Here is a 22,199-nt window from a genome sequence, read left to right on the forward strand (position 1 = left end):
GTAACGCCAGGGTAGTGGGTTCGATCCCCGGGACCACCCATACGTAGAATGTATGCACACATGACTGTAAGTCGCTTTGGATAAAAGCGTCTGCTAAATGGCATATATTATTATTATATTATAATTGAATAACATGGATTTCTAAATTTATATTGCGACGCTCGCGCACTCAACGAGTCCATTCTGGTCAGCATGTTAGTAAGGTTACCACTTCATATTTTCAAGCAGGTGGTGGCTGTATCATGTTATGGACTGCTCGTCATGTCATCAGTAAGAGAGTATTTTGGGGGGAATAAAAATTTACTGAATAAGGCTAAACACTGGCAAAATCCTAGAGCAAATCCTGGTTCAGTCTGCTTTCCAACATATATTGGGAGGAAAATGTACATTTCAGCAGGACAATAAGCTAAAACTCAAGGCCAAATATACACTGGAGTTGCATCTCAAGATGACATTGTATGTTCCTGAGTGGCCTGGTTAGTTTCGACTTAAATCGGCTTTAAAATCTATGGCAAGACATGAAAATGGTTGTCTAGCAATGTTCTACAACCAACTTGACAGAGCTTGAAAAATACAAAAAAGTGCCAATATTGTACAATCCAGGTGTCCAAAGCTCTTAGTGACTTGCCCCTACAGACTCGCCGCTGTAAGGGCTGCCAAAGATGATTCTTAACATGTATTATTGACTCGGGGTTGAATACTTATCTCATCAAGATAGTGTTTTATTTTTACAGAATATTTTGAGTAGATATTTTTGCTTAGCCTATTTCTTTTATTTTCATATTTGCCTGTGTCTGGTCGGCGGAGGTCTCACTTTAAAGACTAATGGTGCAGTAAAAATCGTGCACTTGATGCAGCTGTTCTGGCCTACCGGGTCAACTAAAAACCTAATCAAGCTTCTCCAAAGTGGGCTTATTTTACTGGGTTGGGCGGGTTTTTGTGTCTGATTGGTCTACTAAGTGTCAATCAAATCTGGAAACACTTTAAGTACACAACTGTTTGACTAAAATCATATGGTATCGCCAAGGAAGTGTTAGGCTGAGGATTGGTGAAGATTTAACCCGAAAATGAGAGCTTTTTCCTTATTAATATTGGCCTGGATGTCCTTGCTTGTGGTTTTACCAGTGATACGTTGTAAAGAACAGCGAGAACTATCCGAAGGTAGGACAGCTCAAATAGCAACTCAACTTGCATTCCAACGTTTTAAATGTTGCTAAGTATTTTGCAATCACGCTAGATATAAAGATGGAGTCATGGAAGTCGCTATTCAAACGTTATTACATTGTAATTTGCATGTAACTCTCTCGGACTGATAAAAAGCAATTGCATTGCAGATACAAAGTTCCACCGGGTGTTCTCGAGAGTTCCATGCCGCTGACGTGGACTGGATCGTGTCTGATTTAATTCAGACTTGTGCCTAATGTTCTATTGAAAACAAATACATGTCAAGAAAGATGCAATATAGGCAGGCCTACAATGCTTGATAGCATATTATGGATTTCATCAGGGGTTGAAGTATGTTATGCGCAAGTGGCAGAGATCAGTTAATATTAGGTTACTTACTTTTAGCCTAGTGTAATATATTTTTTTCTTGTAGGAATTTTCTAGCTACTGTACACATACTAATGTTTTTTTTTCTACTTCAGTTTAGCATAATGTTTACTGAGCTATAAATCAACATTGCATGTGTGCTGGAAATATTTTCTTTATTGATAGAGATTGATGGAAAGTATCACTTCACAGTTTTAACAAAACACTCATTAAACATACACTAATGACATACAGTATGCTATCATAAGAGAGAAGGGGAACATTTCAATGGTCAAGCAGACACATCTATACATTCTCAGAGACCACCTCTGGATATATTATCCAATTGAGCATGGTTGGTACAGACTGTTTACTTCAAGTTTTATGTGATTTTACATTGCACACACACTACACGGGCCAATTCTCGCATCAATGACATACTTCCATTGTTTTACATTTCTTTCAGGCAACCTTTTAGTTGTGACTGTTGCGACCAAAGAGACAGATGGCTTCAGGCGTTTCATGCGGTCTGCCCGACACTTTAACTACACTATCAAGGTATGGAAAGTTCTGACAAGATAAAACTGATCCGACATTTGTGTCCAGACAATGACTAGCAACCATTCACTCTCTCCCTCTGGAAAATATCAATACCTTTGTGAGGAAACAAGCCTTTTAGAAGAAGGCATATATCTTTTTGTTGTGGAGAATGTGTTTTGCAGTTGTTCTCTTTGGGTTTGAAGGTGCTTGGCAGAGGGGAGCCATGGAAAGGTGGGGATTATATGACCGAGCCAGGAGGGGGTCAGAAAGTGCGCCTTCTTAAAGCTGGTTTGCAGGAGATGGAGGAAGACAAGGTTGTCCTCTTCATTGACAGGTAGCCTTCAATCTGCCTTTACTCTTACCAGCATTATTGAATATATTATTGAATATATTCACACACAAAATTCAGTGTACATCAAAATTCAGCTTGCCCAACGACTGGTTCAGCACTGGTCTTACCCCACCAGACATGCCACCCGGAGTCTTTTCGCAGTCCCAAGGTCCAAAACAAATTCAAGAAAATGTACAGTATTATACAGAGCCATGATTACATGGAACTTCCTTCCATCTCATATAGGGGAAGTGAACAGCAAACTTGGTTTCAAAAAACAAATAAAGCAACACCACATAGCCTCTTCCCCATGTGACCTACTTGTGTGTATGTACTGACATGTATGTGTAACTGATAGATGCACACACACACACACACACACACACACACACACACACACACACACACACACACACACACACACACACACACACACACACACACACACACACACACACACACACACACTAAAAGTTAATGTTTTTAAATGTATGTCAATTGTAAAGTATTTAGTCTGTAATATCTTTTTCGTTATGTGTCAGACCCCAGGAAGACTAGCTGTAGCCATTGGCGTCGGCTAATGGGGATCCTAATAAATCCCCCCCTGAACAATGAGGCTCATAAAGGTTCTCTTTTCTCTCACTCTGACCAGCTATGATGTTGTCTTCGCCTCCGGTCCCAAAGAGCTGCTGAAGAAGTTCCAGCAGACAAGACACAAGGTGGTCTTCTCTGCAGAGACCCTCATCTGGCCCGACAGACACTTGGAGGACAAGCACCCCCACTTCCGAGAGGGAAAGAGGTTCTTGGGCTCAGGGGGTATGTAAACACACGCCTCTTGATCACTTAGCAATGGAAGGCAGCCATTTTGTTAACTGTCAACAGCAAGTTTTTGTCAGTTAAACACTAATACTAACAAACACAGTTTTGCTTTTTAAACCATTGACATGCAACAGTCCAGTTAGAAGTTGTCTCAGTCATTTTTATAGAAAGGAGGACATTGGGCCTAAGACATATGAACTGGGCATGAATTCACCTGACAGTTTATCCACTAAGGTTTGAGACTGTGAATGGCAGTTTTATAATCTTAATGTTTAAGTCAGCTGCTGAAAACAAGAGCGACCGAAGTCCAAACACGAATATGAAATAACATGAATTGGACCTCTATTACATTGACCATTTGTTTTTGAAATTCCGGTTCTACTGTTCAAACTGCTTTGTCTTTGTCATATCAAATCAACTTTTATTTGTCACATGTGCCGAATACAACTGGTGTAGAACGCACAAGCCCTTAACTAACAATGCAGTTTTAAGAAAAATAAGTGTTGAGTAAAAAATAGTTAAGTAAAAAATGTAAATAACAAATCATTAAAAAGCAGCAGTAAAATAACATTAGCGAGGCTATATACAGGGAGTACCGGTACAGCGTCAATGTGTGGGGGCACCGGTTAGTTGAGGTAATATGTACATGTAGGCAGAGTTAAAGTGACTATGCATAGATAATAAACAGAGAGTAGCAACAGTGTAAAAGAGAGGGGGGAGGACAATGCAAATAGTCTGGGTAGCCATTTGATTAGCTGTTCAGGAGTCTTATGGCTTGGGGTTAGAACCCGTATCGTTCACACGTTCTATCTTTGTCCCTAGGATTCATTGGCTATGTTCCTAACCTCAAAGAGATGGTTGCTGACTGGACAGGGGAGGACAGTGACAGTGATCAACTTTTCTTCACCAAGATTTATATCAACCCAGAGAAAAGAGTAGGCATCTACCTCTATACTGATCTTGTTATGGTTCTTTAAGTGGTCTCTCTCAGAACTACCTTAGCACTTTACTATCTATGCATTTCTTCTTGGTATGAGTACTGTATGTGTATTATACTGTAACATTATATCTATGCAGTATGTTTCCTCATGCTGTTTTTCTTTTCATAATAAGTGATATGTTTTTTCTCTCTAGAAATCCATCAATATAACACTGGACAACAGATGCCGAATGTTTCATAATCTTCATGGATCCCTTGGTGAGTTTTTAACAAATTACACATCTCTTTATCTCTTAGAGTATGTCTCGCCATTGTCTCCCACTTCACCTCTAGCCAACAAGTATACACATGTACTTCAACATTTTCGAATGAAAAGGCCACTGCACCACTGAAACCTACTGACATCAGCTTTTAAATTGTTGATCCTCCCCCTCCTGGGACAACAAAACGGCTGTTTCAGTTTACACTTTTCCCCGTTCTGTAAAGAAATGCTTGGAGAAGAAAAGAGGAAAGTGCGACCTCCCTCTGGTTTCACTTCCTGACTGTGTTAGTCGTGATTGGCTGATTGAGGCTTTGATGAAGGTGTATGAGTGTGATGCAGGTTGTCATATCCTTAGGCTTTCTGGTTCAGCCGACAGACTGCTTTGAGCCTTTCTTCCCTCTCTTTTACTCTCTTTCTCTCCTCCTCTTCCCCTCCCTCTCTTTTTCCTGTATGCCGCTGGCTGAGGCTGAGCCTGTGTTAGGAATTTATGAGTTTGCTGTGAGAGAGGGATGTGTCTGAGCTCACGTAGACCAGAGAGGGAAGGGGGAGGGGTCGGGCACAGCTCCTCCATGCTTTTTCCAGATGTTCCCAAAGCACAGGGCTGGATGTGTATAAACTTTTTAAGCAGCTGCAAGTTAGGTGGGCGTGCTGAGTAAACGCTACATCCTACCAACTCCACAGCAACGGCTTCCTGTTAATACAGTGCCTTGCGAAAGTATTCGGCCCCCTTGAACTTTGTGACACATTTCAGGCTTCAAACATAAAGATATAACACTGTATTTTTTTGGGGAAGAATCAACAACAAGTGGGACACAATCATTAAGTGGAACGACATTTATTGGATATTTCAAACTTTTTTAACAAATCAAAAACTGAAAAATTGGGCGTGCAAAATTATTATTATCAGTACTGTGGATTGATTAGCCACTGAGTGGCATGCTTCAAGTCTCTCTTGGAAGACACGTGGCCGGCCAACAATTGGCAGGCTTTACTGACTTTATTGTCCCCATGGGGAAAATTTGTTGCAGTGGCATGTACACGTTTATTTTTTTTAAAATTTCACCTTTTAAGGAATACCTAGGATAGGATAAGTAATCCTTCTCACCCCCCCCCCCTAAAAGATTTAGATGCACTATTGTAAAGTGGCTGTTCCACTGGATGTCATAAGGTGAATGCACCAATTTGTAAGTCGCTCTGGATAAGAGCGTCTGCTAAATGACTTAAATGTAAATGTTTATTTAACCAGGTAGGCCAGTTGAGAACAAGTTCTCATTTACAACTGCGACCTGACCAAGATACAGCAAAGCAGTGCGACAAAAACAACACAGAGTTACACATGGGATAAACAAACGTACAGTCAATAACACAATAGAAAAATCTATGTACAGCGTGTGCAAATGTAGTAAGATTATGGAGGTAAGGTAATAAATAGGCCATAGTGGCGAAGTAATTACAATTTAGCATTAACACTGGAGTGATAGATGTGCAGATGATGATGTGCAAGTAGAGTTACTGGGGTGCAAAATAAAAAATAACAATATGGGGATGAGGTAGTTGGGTGGGCTATTTACAGATGGGCTGTGTACAGGTACAGTGATCGGTAAGCTGCTCTGACAGCTGATGCTTAAAGTTAGAGAGGGAGATATAAGTCTCCAGCTTCAGTGATTTTTGCAATTCGTTCCAGTCATTGTGTCGCAGGACTGGTACTGATGTTACGGTTTGTGTGTTTGCGCCTAGATGAGGTGGTGTTGAAGTTTGAGGACGGGCAAGTGCGGGCCAGAAATGTGTTGTATGATACATTACCCGTCATTATTCATGGCAACGGGCCCACCAAGGTAACCTTCCAACTTTTGACCCTTTGACCCCTATTGACCATTGTAATTCTATTGACCATTGAAATTCAGACACAATAAATAGAATGTAAATATAAGACCAGAAAAATCATCCAAATATTTGGAAAAAGGTAGATAAACAGTATCAGGAAGTGGTAAAAATAAAAATAAATGTTTCTTGTTTAAGCTCCAGATCAACTACTTGAGCAACTACATCCCCACAGTGTGGACGTTTGAGACGGGATGCAGTGTGTGTCTTGAGGACCTGCGGCCACTCTCAGGACTCAAGGTGGGTTGCCTGTCTGTTTATGTGAAGTATTCTGGTAATACACTCTTAGGGCGTATTCTCATTGAAGAGAGTTGAAGCAGAGGTATCGTGATGATATTTCAATTGATCTAATATGTACATACACTTTTCAATTGACATGAGCAACGGAATTTCACGTGCCTATAGAAGGTTCGGTGGATTGGCGATGGATATTCTTGCTTCGCAGCTTAAATTTACCGTAAATATCCCAGTATAGCCACCAGCCAGTAAGCATCCTTTTAACAAACTATTCAACTATGCAAGCAACTTCATCTTAACCAACTTTTCATCTTAAGCATATTACACTCTCTTGTATAATGCAACAATTCACAACCGTGTGCAGAGTATTAAAGGGTTTATTTTCTTATCCGTACACTCAATATATTTCAGGTTAAAAAAAGTCTTAAATATAAGGAACACATTTCAGCTGTTTCAAAAGCATTGCTCTGCCATTTCGATATTTACTGTAGGAGCATTTCGCTTGAAGAGACCATTCTGTTTACTGTTGACTGCTCAGATAGCCTGCGACCTCCGTAGGAGAAGTGACAAGTTTACATTACACTAAAAGGTCTAGCCGAGGTTAGTTTCTCTAAACCTCTAATGTAGCTCTCGTAGTGAGAATACACTCTTACGATGAATTGTAATACACCTGCGTCGGAAACGACACGCACGGCCGACACGCAATGAATACCGGTGCGATTAATGGTCACCTGTGGAGTGTGCCGATGGAGCTTGATTGCAAGTTGGGTGACAAGATTCTCTGGGGGGGATTGGATGAAAAGGCATTTGATTTTTATATGCAAGGTTTTCAAGTCGACTGCAATGTACATGACAATGTTATTACATGATTATTTTTAATACCGTACAGGAGAGCGAATACCCACTGGTGGTTATTGGAATCTTCATCCAGCAGCCCACCCCCTTTGTCAGTGTGTTCTTTGAGACCTTGCTCAAACTGGAATACCCAAAGAACCGACTCAAACTCTTCATCTACAACCAGGTGAGAGAAACATATTTTATTACATAGTACCATCCATCTAACATTTAAAGGGATACTTTGGGGGTTTTGTCAATGAGGCCTTTTATCTACTTCCCCAGAGTCAGGTGAACCCATGGATACCATTTTGATGTCTTTGCATCCAGTATACAGTATTGATTGTTAGCTAGCTGTTACCATAGACTTGTAGTCATGGCGCTATCGCTAGTTACTGACTTCCTTCAAACTGCATGCAGAGAAATAAAAATTGTATCCACGAGTTCATCAGGCTCTGGGGAAGTAGATCATTGTAAGTAGATGCAAGAATCCCTTTAATAAATGTGTATAATTAAATATTTTCCCTTTTGATTTGAGTAACCGTTTGGTCTTGTATGAATGGAACACCGTGTTAGTTACACCCAGTAACCTCTTGTGCATTTCTCCCTCCGAATTGTTGCCAATCCACACATGTGCTCACATGCCTCTGTGGATAGTATAACAATGACGAGGAATGTGTCGGATCTGTGCAAGTACCAGTCAAGGGTCAACCGACTTAACTTCAGGGTCCGTGCATGAGATATGTTGACATGAATCAAAGTCGTATTACAACACTTGAAATTTGTTGTTAAAAGTTGATGCTTTCATAAGTTCTAGTCTTCCAGAATTGAAGTAGAGAGGAGATTCAGCAACTCTTAGTGGGCAATAGAAGTTTGGGAAAACCCTGAAGAAGGCCGAAAGCTGGAACGCGCTGGTTTTCCTTTCATTAAAAAAAAAAGCGTTTCTATTCACTTCTAATTTCCATCAAGAGTTGCTGAATCTCTACTTCAGTTTTGCTCCTCAATTCATACACCTTGGTTGGAGAGTGAGGTAGCCATATTTATCAAGAATTGAAATGACAGAATTCATTGAACAGATTACCATATCCCACATTGTAGCTCAATGGCTTTGTTTAATATCAACCTCAAGCATCTGGTGGGCTGTAATGCTCTCATTGTAACTCTTTATTTTTCCTATATGTGAATGTGACTAAGACTGTTACAGAAGCACAACAACTCTTGTCTTTGCTACTGTCCCACAATGTCCTCTTACAGGAGCAGCACCACGAGGTAGTGGTCAGCTCTTTCCTGAAGGACCATGGGAAAGAGTACCAGGATGTTAAGGTCATCGGGCCTGAGGAGAACCTGGACAGGGTAGCTTCCCGCAACCTCGGCCTGTGAGTTCACCTTGGCTTTCTCTCTCACACTAGCTTTGGATGCGCACATAGAATCTAGCTTGACATTATTCCCATGTTTTTCAAAGATGTTCAGCATGTGACCCGGGGTAGTTTACTGATTAGGTCCGCTGCCTTCAGCGCATACATGCACTGTATCAATCTGGGTTCGAATCCCCAATGAAGAAAAAAAAAATGTTAGGTTTGGGACTGCCCCATAAATGTGTGTTTACTATGTTTCCTATTTTTTGGTTCCCAGTGATATGTGCCGACAGGACAAGGACTGTGAGTATTTCTTCAGCATGGATATCGAAGTGGTTCTGAAGAACAAGGACACCCTAAAGATTCTCATCGAGCAAAATGAGTAAGCGGCAATAAAAATGAGCCTGTCGATTATGCCTGACCAGATTCCCGATCTCTGATGACGCATGCAATAACTGTTCTCCTAAAAATACTGGACACTCACACACACACGTGTATTTGGGTGGATACACTTTCAAAGCTCAGCTGGTTTTCAGTGGGACGTGATTAATCATCCCCCTGTCACCCTTCAGGCCTATAATTGCACCCATGATAACCCGAGAAGGCCGCCTGTGGACCAACTTCTGGGGAGCACTCAGTGCTGATGGTTACTACGCTAGGTCGGAGGACTATGTGGACATTGTGCAAGGACGCAGAGTGTAAGTCACACACACATTATTTCCCATAACTGATTATACCAATATGGTCATTATGGAACAATGTTATTTTATAGAGAGCTGAGGTCTGATGTTTTTTTTTATGACTCTCCCCGGGGGGCAGAAATGCTTGTTTCCTGCTGTAGGATCATATTTTGCTAAACTCGGCAACACTACTACAGCTTCCATGCCAGTATCATAGTCTTGTTTTAGAGAGCGCTTCCAGCACAATGTATGGGAAGCCTGTTCTAAATATAATTTATTGTCACTACAGTGGTGTGTGGAATGTCCCTTACCTGACCAAGGTGTACCTGGTGAAGGCCAGCCTCCTTCACGAGGAGCTCTCCAACAATGACCTCTTCAGCTCGGGCACTCTGGACCTCGACATGGCCTTCTGTCACAACGCCAGAAACAAAGTCAGTGTTGGAAAGCTATGGTCAAATTCTCCATTTCATTTTGGGCATAAAATAATGCATGACAGGCCTCCAAGTGGCGCAGTGGTCTAAGGCACTGCATCGCAGTGTTAGCTGTGCCGCTAGAGATTCTGGGTTCGAATCCAGGTTCTGTGGCAGCCAGCCGCGACTGGGAGACCCATGGGGCGGCGCACAATTGGCCCAGCGTCGTCCGGGTTAGGGGAGGGTTTGGCCAGCAGGGATGTCCTTGTCCCATCGCGCACTAGCGACTCCTGTGGTGGGCCGGGCGCAGGCTGACACTGTGTTTCCTCCTACACATTGGTGCGGCTGGCTTCCAGGTTAAGTGGGAATTGTGTCAAGAAGCAGTGCGGCTTGGTTGGGTTTCAGAGGACGCACGGCTCTCGACCTTCGCCTCACCCGAGTCCATACGGGAGTTGCAGCGATGAGACAAGACGATGAGACAAGACTGTAACTACCAATTGGATACCACGAAATTGGGCAGAAAAAGGGGTAAAATATAAAATAAAACAAAAAATGTAAGAATACTTTACTGTCCATTACCTTGCAGAGAACTTAAATGTGTCTTTATGCTCACAACATAAAGAAATGGGTCAGCAGCACCCTTGGAAAAATTGGAGGAATTAAGTGCCTTACTCAAGGGGGCACCGGCAGGCAATGGCATGTAGGATTCCATCGTAATTTATTCTGAAGTCTCGTCTTGCTCTCAGTCCTTCAGTGTCCAGTATTAGTCACGGGTGCTTAGGTTTCAAAAGATTACAAAACTCTGATTAGAAGTGAGACACCCAAACAGCGTCGAACCCGTAGAAGTCCCAAAACTTAGGCCAGGTATTAAAATGATAGCTTCAAACTAAATGATAAAAAAAAGGTTTTAACGCCCTTTGCTTCAATTTCTCAGGGAGTCTTCATGTATGTTACGAATATGCACACCTTTGGACGGATGCTGTCGACAGAAAACTACCAGATGAGCCATCTCCACAACGATTTGTGGCAGATCTTTGAAAACCCTAAGGTGAGAATTGGGTTGTCAAGTAGTCATTGGGGGGGGGAAACAAAGGCTCCCCTTGACTCAATTCAGGCCTAGACAGCATCATGTATCTCACAACTTTGAATTAGTTTGAAGACGAATTGCAGCACTTCAGCTGAAGAAGGGCTTATTGCATGTCATTACATGCAAGTGTATTTTCTGCAGTGCTTTGCAACAGTAAGAATGCCATTGTCTTATATAAATCTGCTTATGTGGACACTTTGTATCTGTTCATGTGTTAACTTGTCTAATCACAATAACTATAGGAATGCATCTCTACACTGAGTATACCAAACATTAGGAGCACCTTCCTAATATTTAGTTGCACCCCCTTTTACCCTCAGAACAGCCCCAATTCGTTGAGGCATGGGCTCTACAAGGTATCGAAAGCGTTCCACAGGGATGCTGGCCCATGCTGACTCCAGTCTGATCGCCTTGAGATAGAAGCTGTTTTTCAGTCTCTCGGTCCCTGCTTTGATGCACCTGTAGTGACCTCGCCTTCTGGATGATAGTGGGGTGAACAGGCTGTGGCTCGGGTGGTTGATGTCTTTGATGATCTTTTTGGCCTTCCTGTGACATCGGGTGCTGTAGGTGTCCTGGAAGGCAGGTAGTTTGCCCCCAGTGATGCGTTGGGCAGACCTCACTACCCTCTGGAGAGCACTGCGGTTGCGGGCGGTGCAGTTGCCATACATGGCGGTGATACAGCCCGACAGGATGTTCTCAATTGTGCATCTGTAAAAGTTTGAGGGTTTTAGGGGCCAAGCCAACCTTCTTCACCATACTGTCTGTGTGGGTGGACCATTTCAGATCATCAGTGATGTGTACGCCGAGGAACTCGACGCTCTGCACCTTCTCCACTGCGGTCCCGTCAGTGTGGATAGGGGGTACTTCCTCTGCTGCTTCCTGATGTCCACGATCAGATCCTTTGTTTTGTTGACATTGAGTAAGAGGTTATTTTCCTGACACCACACTTCGAGGGCCCTCACCTCCTCACTGTAGGCTGTCTCGTCATTGTTGGTAATCAAGCCTACCACTGCAGTGTCGTCTGCAAACTTGATGATTGAGTAGGAGGCGTGTGTGGCCCGCAGTTGTGGGTGAACAGGGAGTACAGGAGGGGGCTGAGCACGCACCCTTGTGGGGCCCCAGTGTTGAGGATCAGCGTAGTGGAGATGTTTCCTACCTTCACCACTTGGGGGGTGACCCATCAGGAAGTCCAGGACCCAGTTGCACAGGGCGGGTTCAGACCCATGGACCTGAGCTTAATGATGAGCTTGGAGGGTACTGTGGTGTTGAATGCTGGGATAGGGTGAGATTGAATATGTCTGTAAACATTCCAGCCAGCTGGTCTGCACATGCTCTGATGACGTGGCTAGGGATGCCGTCTGGGCCGGCAGCCTTGCGAGGATTAACACGCTTAAATGTCTTACTCACGTCGGCCACGGAGGAGAACCCACAGTCCTTGGTAGCGGGCGGCGTTGGCACTGTGTTATCCTCAAAGAGGGCGAAGAAGATGTTTAGCTTATCCAGAAACAAGACGTCGGTGTCCGCTCCGTGGCTGGCTTTCCCTTTGTAGTCTGTGATTGTAGACCCTGCCACATATGTCTCGTGTCTGAGCTGTTGAATTGCGACTCCTTTTCATCTCTGTACTGAAGTTTTGCCTGTTTGATTGCCTTACGGAGGGAATAACTACACTGTTTGTATTCAACCATATTCCCAGTCACCTTGCCATGGTTAAATGCGGTGGTTCGCGCTTTCAGTTTAGCTTTCACCTGGATTCAGCTGGTGAGTCCGTGTCATGGAAAGAGCAGGTGTTCTTAATGTTTTGTACACTCACTATATATTCTTCATTTTCCTCAGGATTGGGAGGAGCGTTACATCCATGAGAACTACACAAAGATAATGAGAGACAAACTGATTGAAACAGTGAGTACTTGTTTTTCTATCAAAGTATAATATTTAAAAGCTCACTCAAGATCACTGACATTGCCTATTGCTCTATATAAAATGATGATAATGGCTAATAAAGGTGATAACCAAAGTTTCTTAATATATAATAATATATACCATGTAGCAGACCCTTTTATCCTAAGCGACTTACAAATCATGTGTGCATACATTTTACATACGGGAGGCCTCGGAAATCAAACACACTATTTCAAGCGTCATGCTCTACCAACTTAGCTACAGAAGACTATTTCCGGGTGGTCAAAGTCCAGTTGGCTACAAATGAAGACCACAAACTGCATGCTCAAAAATATTAATAGAATTGACTGTTTATGGAGAGAGTAGAAATTCCATGCCTATCTACTACTCTTTGAAAATGCAAGGTCACTTTTTTTGCCCCCTTCCAGCCTTGCCCTGATGTATACTGGTTCCCGCTATTCTCTGATATCGGATGTGACCACATTGTTCAAGAAATGGAAAACTTTGGACAGTGGTCAGGTGGCCGAAATACGGTATGTATTTATACTCCTAAACCAATGTAGCCTACAATTATTATCTTACCTAACAAACCTGTAAATGTAGTAACTTGAGCATTGTAATCATGTTTTTATATGTTCTTATTTACTGAAGGACACAAGGATCCAGGGTGGCTATGAGAATGTCCCCACCATTGATATCCACATGACTCAAATCAATTATGAGAAAGAGTGGCAGAAGCTTCTGTTGGATTACATAGCCCCAATCACAGAGACAATGTATCCTGGATACTACACCAAGGTATGTTTAAAAAAACATCAACACACATTTGTATTCATTTTAGATTGATTTATGCGCAGCTCAACAGAAATTCATATTTTCATTACTCTTTTTAACTCCTGAATTATATCATTACAATGTGGAGAACAATAGAGAATGCATAAATGATCAGGAAAGTTTTATTTGACATTCCACTTTCAGCTGAGGGGTTGTTTGTGTGGTTATAATGGTACATCGTGGTTCTTGCTTTAGTAAGTCCCACAAAATGTAAATATTTCTGCAAATTTGTGCACCGTTCTGTTACCTATCGCCACCTTGTGGCCTGATATCCGTTGATTTAGCCAAGTAGAGTTATGTTTGTTTATCTAAATATGTTTAAATGCACACCTCTCCTGTTATTTTGATTAACTTTTGAATATTACTTTGTTCACAGGTTAACAATATTAATATTCTTATGTATGTTTTCAAAATGTAGAATTATACTGTATGCTGCAGGATTTACAGTAGAATAGTCTACATTTATACAATTCATCATTCATTTAATTCAAATGCAACAGACGTGTTTAATTATATTGCAAAAATATATTTTGAATAGAATCTTATGTATAGAACAGGGTCCCTCTATGCTACCATGTTGACCCTGACATGCGTCTCTTTTCTTATCAGTGTATCTCTTACCTCAACTTCGTAGTGAGGTACAAACCTGACGAGCAGCCCCTGCTCACCCCGCACCACGATGCATCTACTTTCACTATTAATGTAGCTCTCAACAGCAAAGAAATTGACTATGAGGTAAATGAGTATTAAGGGTCCAGTCCAGTAAGACACACTAAACTGGCAGGTAACCTAGACAAATACCCCTTAAGCCCTTGTTTGAGGACAGGATGCAGGTGTTTTGTCCTCTTTCCTGTCTCTTCTCTGGGAATGTATGCTGGAATCGGGGAGCTCTTTCTTTTTCTTAGCTGAGGTTTCAACCAGGAGGTCAAGGGGCATGCGGCCTGTCCCGGCAGCCCTCCCGGCTCGTTTGTGAATGCTGCATGACTCTTTGCATCACTCTGGTATTTTCTGTCTGTCTCTCTCTTTGCAGGCTCAGTTTGACTTGGCGTTTGTAGTTAGATATAAGCCAGACGAGCAGCCCTTTTTAAGGCCACACCATGACGCGTCCACATTTACTATAAATATTGCACTCAATCAAAAAGTGCTTGATTACCAGGTGAGTGTGTTTGTGTGATGATTTACACATTGACTTGGGGAGTTGGCCTCTAAAGACTGGGTTGGACCAACTTTGATATGTGAACACTTGTAGGGCTACTACCCCCATGGTAATATTTGTAACACTTATGGATGTGCCCTGATTTGTTATACCCTCAGGCACCTCTGTAATTAAAACCCTGCGCCCCACTATTATTAACATCTATTACAATTGGTTAGGATAACCCGACTACTGTATACGGTCATTTAGTGTGAAATTGGAACAGAAAGATCAGTGAAGTTGTGTGTTTTCCTGAAATGTTGCAATCAAGTTTGCCAATCAACTTATTTCAAGTAGGAATGCAAGTGTATGAATGTACAGTATGTCTTCTGCAATGTTCTAAGCATGCAGACCACCAGTTGCTTTGTATGTTTTCATCACTGTTTGTTTCTATGAATACAATTATTCCAAGGGTGAGTTTCCCAGAAACATCAAGACCGTCTTTAGCATTAAGGTACTCGTTCCTCCATTACCCACCAATGGATTTAAGATGATCTTATTGCTAAAGATGGTCTTTATGTTTCTGGGAAACTCACCCCAGATTGCTTTCATCAGCATCATTTTGGTGACTCTCATTCTTTCTCCTTTGCACGTAAAAAAAAACCCAACCATCACTTGAAAGGCTTTTGAAGATGTGTTGTATTGCATCCGTGTCATTACCCTGCATCTTTCGAACTTGGACAAGAATAGGTGCATAATCTGGTTTGTTTTGAGAAGAAAGTGCTTTCCGCACAGTTACTGTTTCTCCACTGTTCACAATGTGTTATTTGCACATAGTTATGTACCTATGATGAAAGCCTTCAGTGTTCTGCTGTGCAGTATGACCTTGAGTCTTAGACAAGTTGACGTTTCTCTATGTATAGAATGTGAAGCATGTGTGAATCTCCTGGCTGGATATACCTTTCCTGACTTCATCTCTGTTTGCTTTCCCATTGAAGGGTGGGGGATGCAGGTTCATACGGTATAACTGCTCCGTCGAGGCACCCCGCAAAGGCTGGGCCCTCATGCACCCTGGACGGCTCACCCACTATCACGAGGGCCTGCGAACCACTGCAGGCACTCGATACATCGCAGTGTCATTTGTGGACCCCTGAGTGCCAATGGCAATGTGCTGCCACTTCCAGGTGTCAGCTGTTGTTTCTATGGTGCCTTTACTGAACGTTTGTTAATTCAGGAAAACTCCATTAGCCAAATCCAAGTGTGCGTTGCGGGAGACCTTTTCTCTTGAAACCCCTTTCCACTGAAAGTCATTTGAAACTTTTGTGAGACAAATGTACTGTTTTAGTATTATAATAACTTGTTTTGTTGAATCAAGACACTCCTTCCTACATACAGTATGAGGCAATAAGAATAACTTTATTTGTAAAGTGCCCTTCATTTCTAAATACACTCCTAATACAGTAGGCAATGCACCATGGTCTTGGAGATTATTAAAACATCTGTCCTATTTATTATTTTGATATTTGTATAAAAGGAGTTTATTCCAAAGATTCTGTGTGGCTTTTCAAATGTGTAATATCTAAAGAACACAGCTCGTAACACATTCTCAGTCCCCTTGTCACTTTCATGTTGAAAGCAAGTCCATGTTCAGCACCCAAACATTGTCGATGCAATGAATAGAGCCGACATGAGTCCTTATTCTACATGTCAGACAGGCATGTTTGTTCTACATTGCCTACTTCTATCAGAATGTTCCAAAACGTTGCATCCTGCTGAAAGCACACCAGAACATATACTGTATGTTTCTCTTAAATAACTATACATTTTTTTAACATTCCATGACAAGTAATCATTTCGGACAAAGTTTGACTGAATTGATCTGATGCTGCCTGGGCATACTCTGAAGAATGTTGTAAACACTAGTAGAGATAGTTGTGAGAATTTATATTTTGGTCATTTGTCAATAAAACACTGAACCAAACTATGATTCCATTGTGCAACCAATCCTTTGAGTAGTTAGTACTGTATCAAAAGCCAAAACACCATTTTTATTGTGGCCCTAACAAAGATAGCGGAATGAATGAATTACAGAATGGACTGTTCAGTCAGAGGTTATGCCAATGACATGTCCTAAATAAATGTATATTCATCGATTGGTCCCAACATAGTGTATACAATACCTTCTTCTCCACAAATCTAATGGCCAAATGCCTTTACTTTGAATATTTAGACAGTGGCTGCTGTTTAGGCTGGGGTAGGGTGAAGGTGCCCCTAGGCTTAGATTCAGATCTTGGGTCAGTTTAGCATTTTCCCCACTAATGGTTAAGGTTTGAATTGGGGGAGGGGAAAATAATCCTATATCTGTATTTTGGGGAAACAGATTTTAGGCTGTGACTTTTCAACTGATGTGTTGTCGTTATAGTGATTACAGTTTGTTTTTTGATTACTCTATTTCCATACATATTTTTTGAAATATTTACTGATAGATCTTACTAGTTAATTATTTATTTTTTTACTCTCAAGCCACAAAGTATTGTCTCTCGAGATACAAGGCGTATATGGTTTCTTTATCTGGAATTATTTTAAAATGTGTTGATTTATCGATATTTTGTATTTATTTGCGTACTTTCTGTATACCCACATTTACGTTATTAAATGATTGATTCATCTATTTACAGTGATTGTAGGTAGTTCCACTCCACTCCAGTAGGTGGCGATAACGTGTCTTTGCTGTAGTTGTCAACCACCACAAAACTGACAAGGACATGAAAATGACAAAATTTACTCCTTTTCCATTCATTGGCTAGGTCATTTAATTGGATAGGTCGGAGAAAACAGCTAACTAACTAGATTTTGTAACATTTAAGTACATATTCATTGCTATAAATCGAAGGACCAAGATGCAAGAAGACTGGTTATAAATCAGTCCACCCTTTCGTGGTAAGACTTCTCCAGTGATGCTAACGTTCGTTGGCTAATGTTAGCTAGCTGCTAACGTTGTTACATTCACATGAGACAACGTGAAGCATCGGAGCCTTCTAGCTATCTACCTTTGTAGCTAACTCTTTAGCTAGCTATGTCATGTCCAAAGTCAGAGAGAAACTTGTAAAAAAATGTCACTTGTGGTTAGTTAACGGCAGCAAACTACCCGCCATTAGCCAGTCTTTGGCAAATGACAGGAGTGGGATGTTCGCTAAAAGACCGGTAACCCAGACTACACAAACTAGCTACGCCACAATAATACCAAAGTCAATATCAGCATGTGAAATATTTAGCTAGCTCTAAAATTTCACAATTGTCAACGTGATTCCAGTTTTCGCAAGGCCAACGGCCCTTTCACACAGAAACAAACAGGGCGAGTAGGACAAGACGAGAAGCAAAAATCACGGAAAAACTGAGCTGATTAATTTGGTTCACTGTTTCGTTTTAGCACATGTCGGTGAAATATATATACTCCGTCATGACGATATACAAGGTCTGTGGTCTATCTATAGGCAAATTATCCCCTATCTCCAGTCATGAGAACGTTATCATGACGTCGCACGTTTCATTTTTAGGGTGGATTATCCCTTAGGTCACTGCGGTAACGTTAATGTAGTCTGTTTGACCACTGCAGCCTCAGCTGAGTCTCTTGCGAAATGTAGGTGAATGGTAACGATCAAGTTATTGTCTAGCTAACTAGATACAGTAACATTAGCCTAATATTTTCCCTGAAGGTTGATCTAACAAGTAGGTAAGGTAAGTGGCACCTACCCTCAGTTTTACTCAATGCTGAATCGCTTTTGATGGGAATTTTTCTACTCTTTACACAAAAGGTCAAATGGGGTCCGCTTATAGTTGTCCTTTTTCACATATGTACAAGTGTGAAATGTAAATGTTTTTTTTTTTGTTGCAAATCCAGCTCTCCCTGAGGAACCCTCGGACTGTTGGGTCAAGGGCCAGGGATCACAGGCAGTCATCCAGGGGGAGTGGTGCCTATGCACATAGTCAGGCAGTTTGCTACAGATTGTACATAAACCAGATAATGTGATTAGTGCTTTTAAGACAACTAGGAATCCATTAGTTAACATTTGCATACTCTTTTTGCCTATAGCTTCCTATTAGTTGATTCTGATATTTTTCAAGTGGGAAACTGAGCAATTTTTTTTTGTCTCGAAAGCGGCATTAAAGGGAAAATCTACCCAAACTCTTTTTTTTTTTTTCATTAGTCAACTGTTGATACAGTCCCAAATTGTGTTGCATGTCAGCAGTCACATTTTCAAGATATTGCACGTTTGACTGCTTTAATGCAAAACACATTTGAGATTGCAATTGAGAATTGACTGCAAAGAGTAGGCTGTGGCTGAAAAAGACATCTGAATTTTACATGGGCTACAACATGCTTGTGGCTTGAACTTTGTCATTACTGACAGGGCAGTAGTCCATGTGAACCACGGCTGTCTGACACTGGGAATGGGGACAGCTGCCAAAAGCAAATCATGCTTGTCCTTACAGTGTAGGCCTTCCTGAAGGTGACTCACAGAGCTGCTCTCTCTCTCTCTCTCTGTTGAACACTTATCTCTGTTGAACACTTATTGGCTGAGTCACTAGGGTTGGGTAGGTTTAGGATCATATTGAACAATAATAAATTAAGATTCTTTACTTTGAGCTTTTTACTATCATTATTAAGAGTGCACTCTAAGATCCTTTTCGATATTATGAGTTGATGCATTGCTTGCTGATGTCAACTCTACAATATGACAAAAATAAGGTTTCAGGAGTTGTAGTTAACTCACTCAGGCACTTTAATCACAGATTACCATGGAGTTTTGGTAGATTATCAGATGGCAATGTCTAAGGCTTCTGTTAGGTTGACACCTGACACTAGTAACCTGGTGCCAAGAGCTCCTGGTGACAGTCAATTGGCTGTGAAGTCTGGCACTCCTGCAGAGCACGTGCCAGTGCATGTGCTTTTTGGCTTAGACCTGTAGGCCCATACTGTCTGTCTCCAGGACTACAAAAATGCTTTGATAGTGTCTTCTATCTTTTTATATCTATCAGGAAGTCAAATGAACCCGGTTGAGATGTGTTTACGATGGTTGTGTGATTGACTAGGCTACTGCATGAGTAATATAGGCTATATGACGATTTCATTAGTTAAGATTAAAACTAGAGCCGGGAATTTAACCTTTATTTAACTAGGCAAGTCAGTTAAGAACGAATTCTTATTTAAAATGACGGCTGAGGAACAGTGGGTTAACTGCCTTGTTCTGTGGCAGAACAACAGATTTTTTTCCTTTATCAGCTCGGGGATTCGATCTAGTAACCTTTCGGTTACTGGCCCAATGCGCTAACCACTAGGCTACCTTCCGATACTATATGTAGGCCTATTGCGATTCTCAAGATTTATTGTGATTTTATGTTTCAAAAATATTGCTCACCATATGTTTGCTGCAGTGGGCCAATTCCACGGTAACAAAGTGATGCTGAGACTCACGTTATTCACTTTAAAATGTATGCAAAACAAAAAGCAATGATTTCAAAGTGAAAACAACAACTCTATGCACAAGGACTAATTTAAAAAGAAACTCCTCGGACTTTGACAAACACATTTTACTTGAAGAACAGTGCAGATGCGAAGTTTGTTAAAATAATCACAGATTGTGCTTTTAATGCCGTCATTCTGTTACCAAACTATGCATATGCACTGAAACATTTTAAAGTGGAAAATGTGAGTCGCGGCATCACTCTATTAATGTGGAATTGCCCAGAGGGACAAGAGAGACATGAGAAAACAAGCTTTGATCCGTCATGGAAATAAGTGCTGAAAACAAATTCGCTCACTATTGAAAAAAGATGGAGAACAAGATATGTAGGGAAAATACTGGTGTTTTTATGCAGTTACAGCCAACTAACACAAGTAATATTGCGTTATAGCGTTAAATAATATCCCGATATGTGACTATTGACCCCCCCCAATCACAAGTTAAAAATCAGCTGATTGACCATTAGCCTATTGTTTGTCAATGTTATTTATGGAAACTAAACTGATTCTATTCTAGCTGGTTTTCATTCTGAAGTAGATTTTTCTCCTGTGTAATTGTCATCTGATAATGAGGTGTCGTTCAGCTCCGAAAATATTCACAATCTATCTTGCTTGCATATGGTACCCAAATCTAAAGCAATCTCCTGAAAAAGTCAACTGTAAAACAAGTTTAGAGTGGATAATAGCCTAGGCTTACTAGCTGAAAAGGGATCTGGAAACATCCCGGTTTCCTTTCTGTGGGATCCTAATAGGAGAGTGAATGTATTGTTTACATCCTCACCATTTTGAACAGAGCAGCATTTTTCCTATTAGCAGCTGGCATTCAAAGGACCGTTCTACTCTACATTTGACTCCCCAATGAACAATGTAGCCTATGTTTTAAATAGGGGTCAGTTAATGAAGTTGAGTTTTTCTGCTACTATTTGACTAGTAAGGTGTCTTGTCATTCCTTCTGTTTTCACTGTTGAAACACTTCGAATGCCTTCTACAATTTGTATTTTATAGCAGGTAGGCTAAGAAATGTAGCCTAATCACATAACATGGTATTATCTTTTTTTTAAAGACCTTGTCAACCGGGATATGATAAGGATTTGGCTTTGTTTTATTTTATTTTCTCCCTGGGTTTTTAACTTTCAGTTCGGATTAGTCGCTCGCTAAGCCTATCCTTCCAATGCCATCACCGTTTCAGAGGAAGCTAGGGCCTACATATTAGTGACAGCCTACATTTGTAAATGAGTTCATCCTTTTTTCCCTCTTTTTTTTTCTTCTCTTTTCTCTTTTTAATTTTTTTTTTTTTTTACCTAGGATGATCTGTTTTCAGTATTACACATTTTGTCTCTTTGCTCTCTTTTTCAGTGCAATGTCTCTGGTTTTCACACGACCTAACCCCAACGCTATTGGCAAGAAAGACAAAAGACTCATGGCGGAGGTGAACGCCAGCCCGCTCAAGCACTTTGTCACGGCCAAGAAGAAAATCAACGGCATCTTCGAGCAGCTGGCCGCGTACATCAAAGAAAGCTCCTACTTTCTGGAAGGTAGCTACCAGCCTTCCACCTTACCACAAGTTGTGGTCGATAAAGCTGGCTTTCGTTTACACCATTGAACAGCACAATGTTTTGTGGTTTGGAATTGATTGACACTTGCCTGTTCTATTGGCAGCTAGGTTTCAGTCCAAACAGCACTGTGTGTAGAGTACAACGGAAATATTATTCCGTCTGTCTTTGGCACTCAACACCCACACATGTCATTCACTTAAGTGAATTTTCCGGCTCAAGTTTGCTTTGTAGTGCTGATTACAATGTATTTATGCCACATTCTCTCAGTATTGGTCCAGTTTAGAGGTGTGTGTACAGTGGGGCAAAAAAGTATTTAGTCAGCCACCAATTGTGCAAGTTCTCCGA

The 22,199-nt window shown here is 41.3% G+C and overlaps 2 protein-coding genes across 4 annotated transcripts in view; both read left to right on the top strand.

The window, feature by feature from the left end:
- Window positions 1-969: 969 nt before the first annotated feature.
- plod1a (procollagen-lysine, 2-oxoglutarate 5-dioxygenase 1a) lies at window positions 970-16,761 on the top strand. Of its 2 annotated transcripts, none has more exons than XM_035740996.2 (19): window positions 970-1,161; window positions 1,997-2,088; window positions 2,274-2,404; window positions 3,054-3,217; window positions 4,043-4,155; window positions 4,355-4,418; window positions 6,160-6,257; window positions 6,442-6,543; window positions 7,430-7,561; window positions 8,629-8,750; window positions 9,007-9,111; window positions 9,302-9,427; window positions 9,699-9,840; window positions 10,754-10,867; window positions 12,740-12,805; window positions 13,234-13,338; window positions 13,457-13,603; window positions 14,249-14,374; window positions 15,773-16,761. In XM_035740996.2, the coding sequence occupies exons 1-19, from the start codon at window positions 1,068-1,070 to the stop codon at window positions 15,926-15,928; spliced, it is 2,199 nt and encodes a 732-aa protein (XP_035596889.1). In that variant the 5' UTR covers window positions 970-1,067; the 3' UTR covers window positions 15,929-16,761. The 2 variants fall into 2 exon arrangements, with proteins under 2 accessions (XP_035596889.1, XP_035596890.1); XM_035740997.2 differs by lacking the exon at window positions 14,249-14,374 and adding an exon at window positions 14,670-14,795.
- A 746-nt stretch (window positions 16,762-17,507) lies between these two features.
- mfn2 (mitofusin 2) overlaps window positions 17,508-22,199 on the top strand; it is a 30,629-nt gene continuing 25,937 nt past the window's right edge. The window contains exons 1-2 of one of the 2 annotated variants that reach the window (XM_035740998.2): window positions 17,508-17,714; window positions 21,655-21,833. In XM_035740998.2, coding sequence (XP_035596891.1) covers window positions 21,659-21,833 — 175 coding nt within the window. In that variant the 5' untranslated portion in view covers window positions 17,508-17,714; window positions 21,655-21,658. Of the gene's footprint in view, window positions 17,715-18,347; window positions 18,513-21,654; window positions 21,834-22,199 lie in introns of those variants that run through there. The other variant, XM_035740999.2, reaches the window with a different exon arrangement.

The sequence above is a fragment of the Oncorhynchus keta genome, chromosome 28 (assembly GCF_023373465.1).
Source record: "Oncorhynchus keta strain PuntledgeMale-10-30-2019 chromosome 28, Oket_V2, whole genome shotgun sequence".
In the NCBI taxonomy this organism is placed as follows: domain Eukaryota; kingdom Metazoa; phylum Chordata; class Actinopteri; order Salmoniformes; family Salmonidae; genus Oncorhynchus; species Oncorhynchus keta.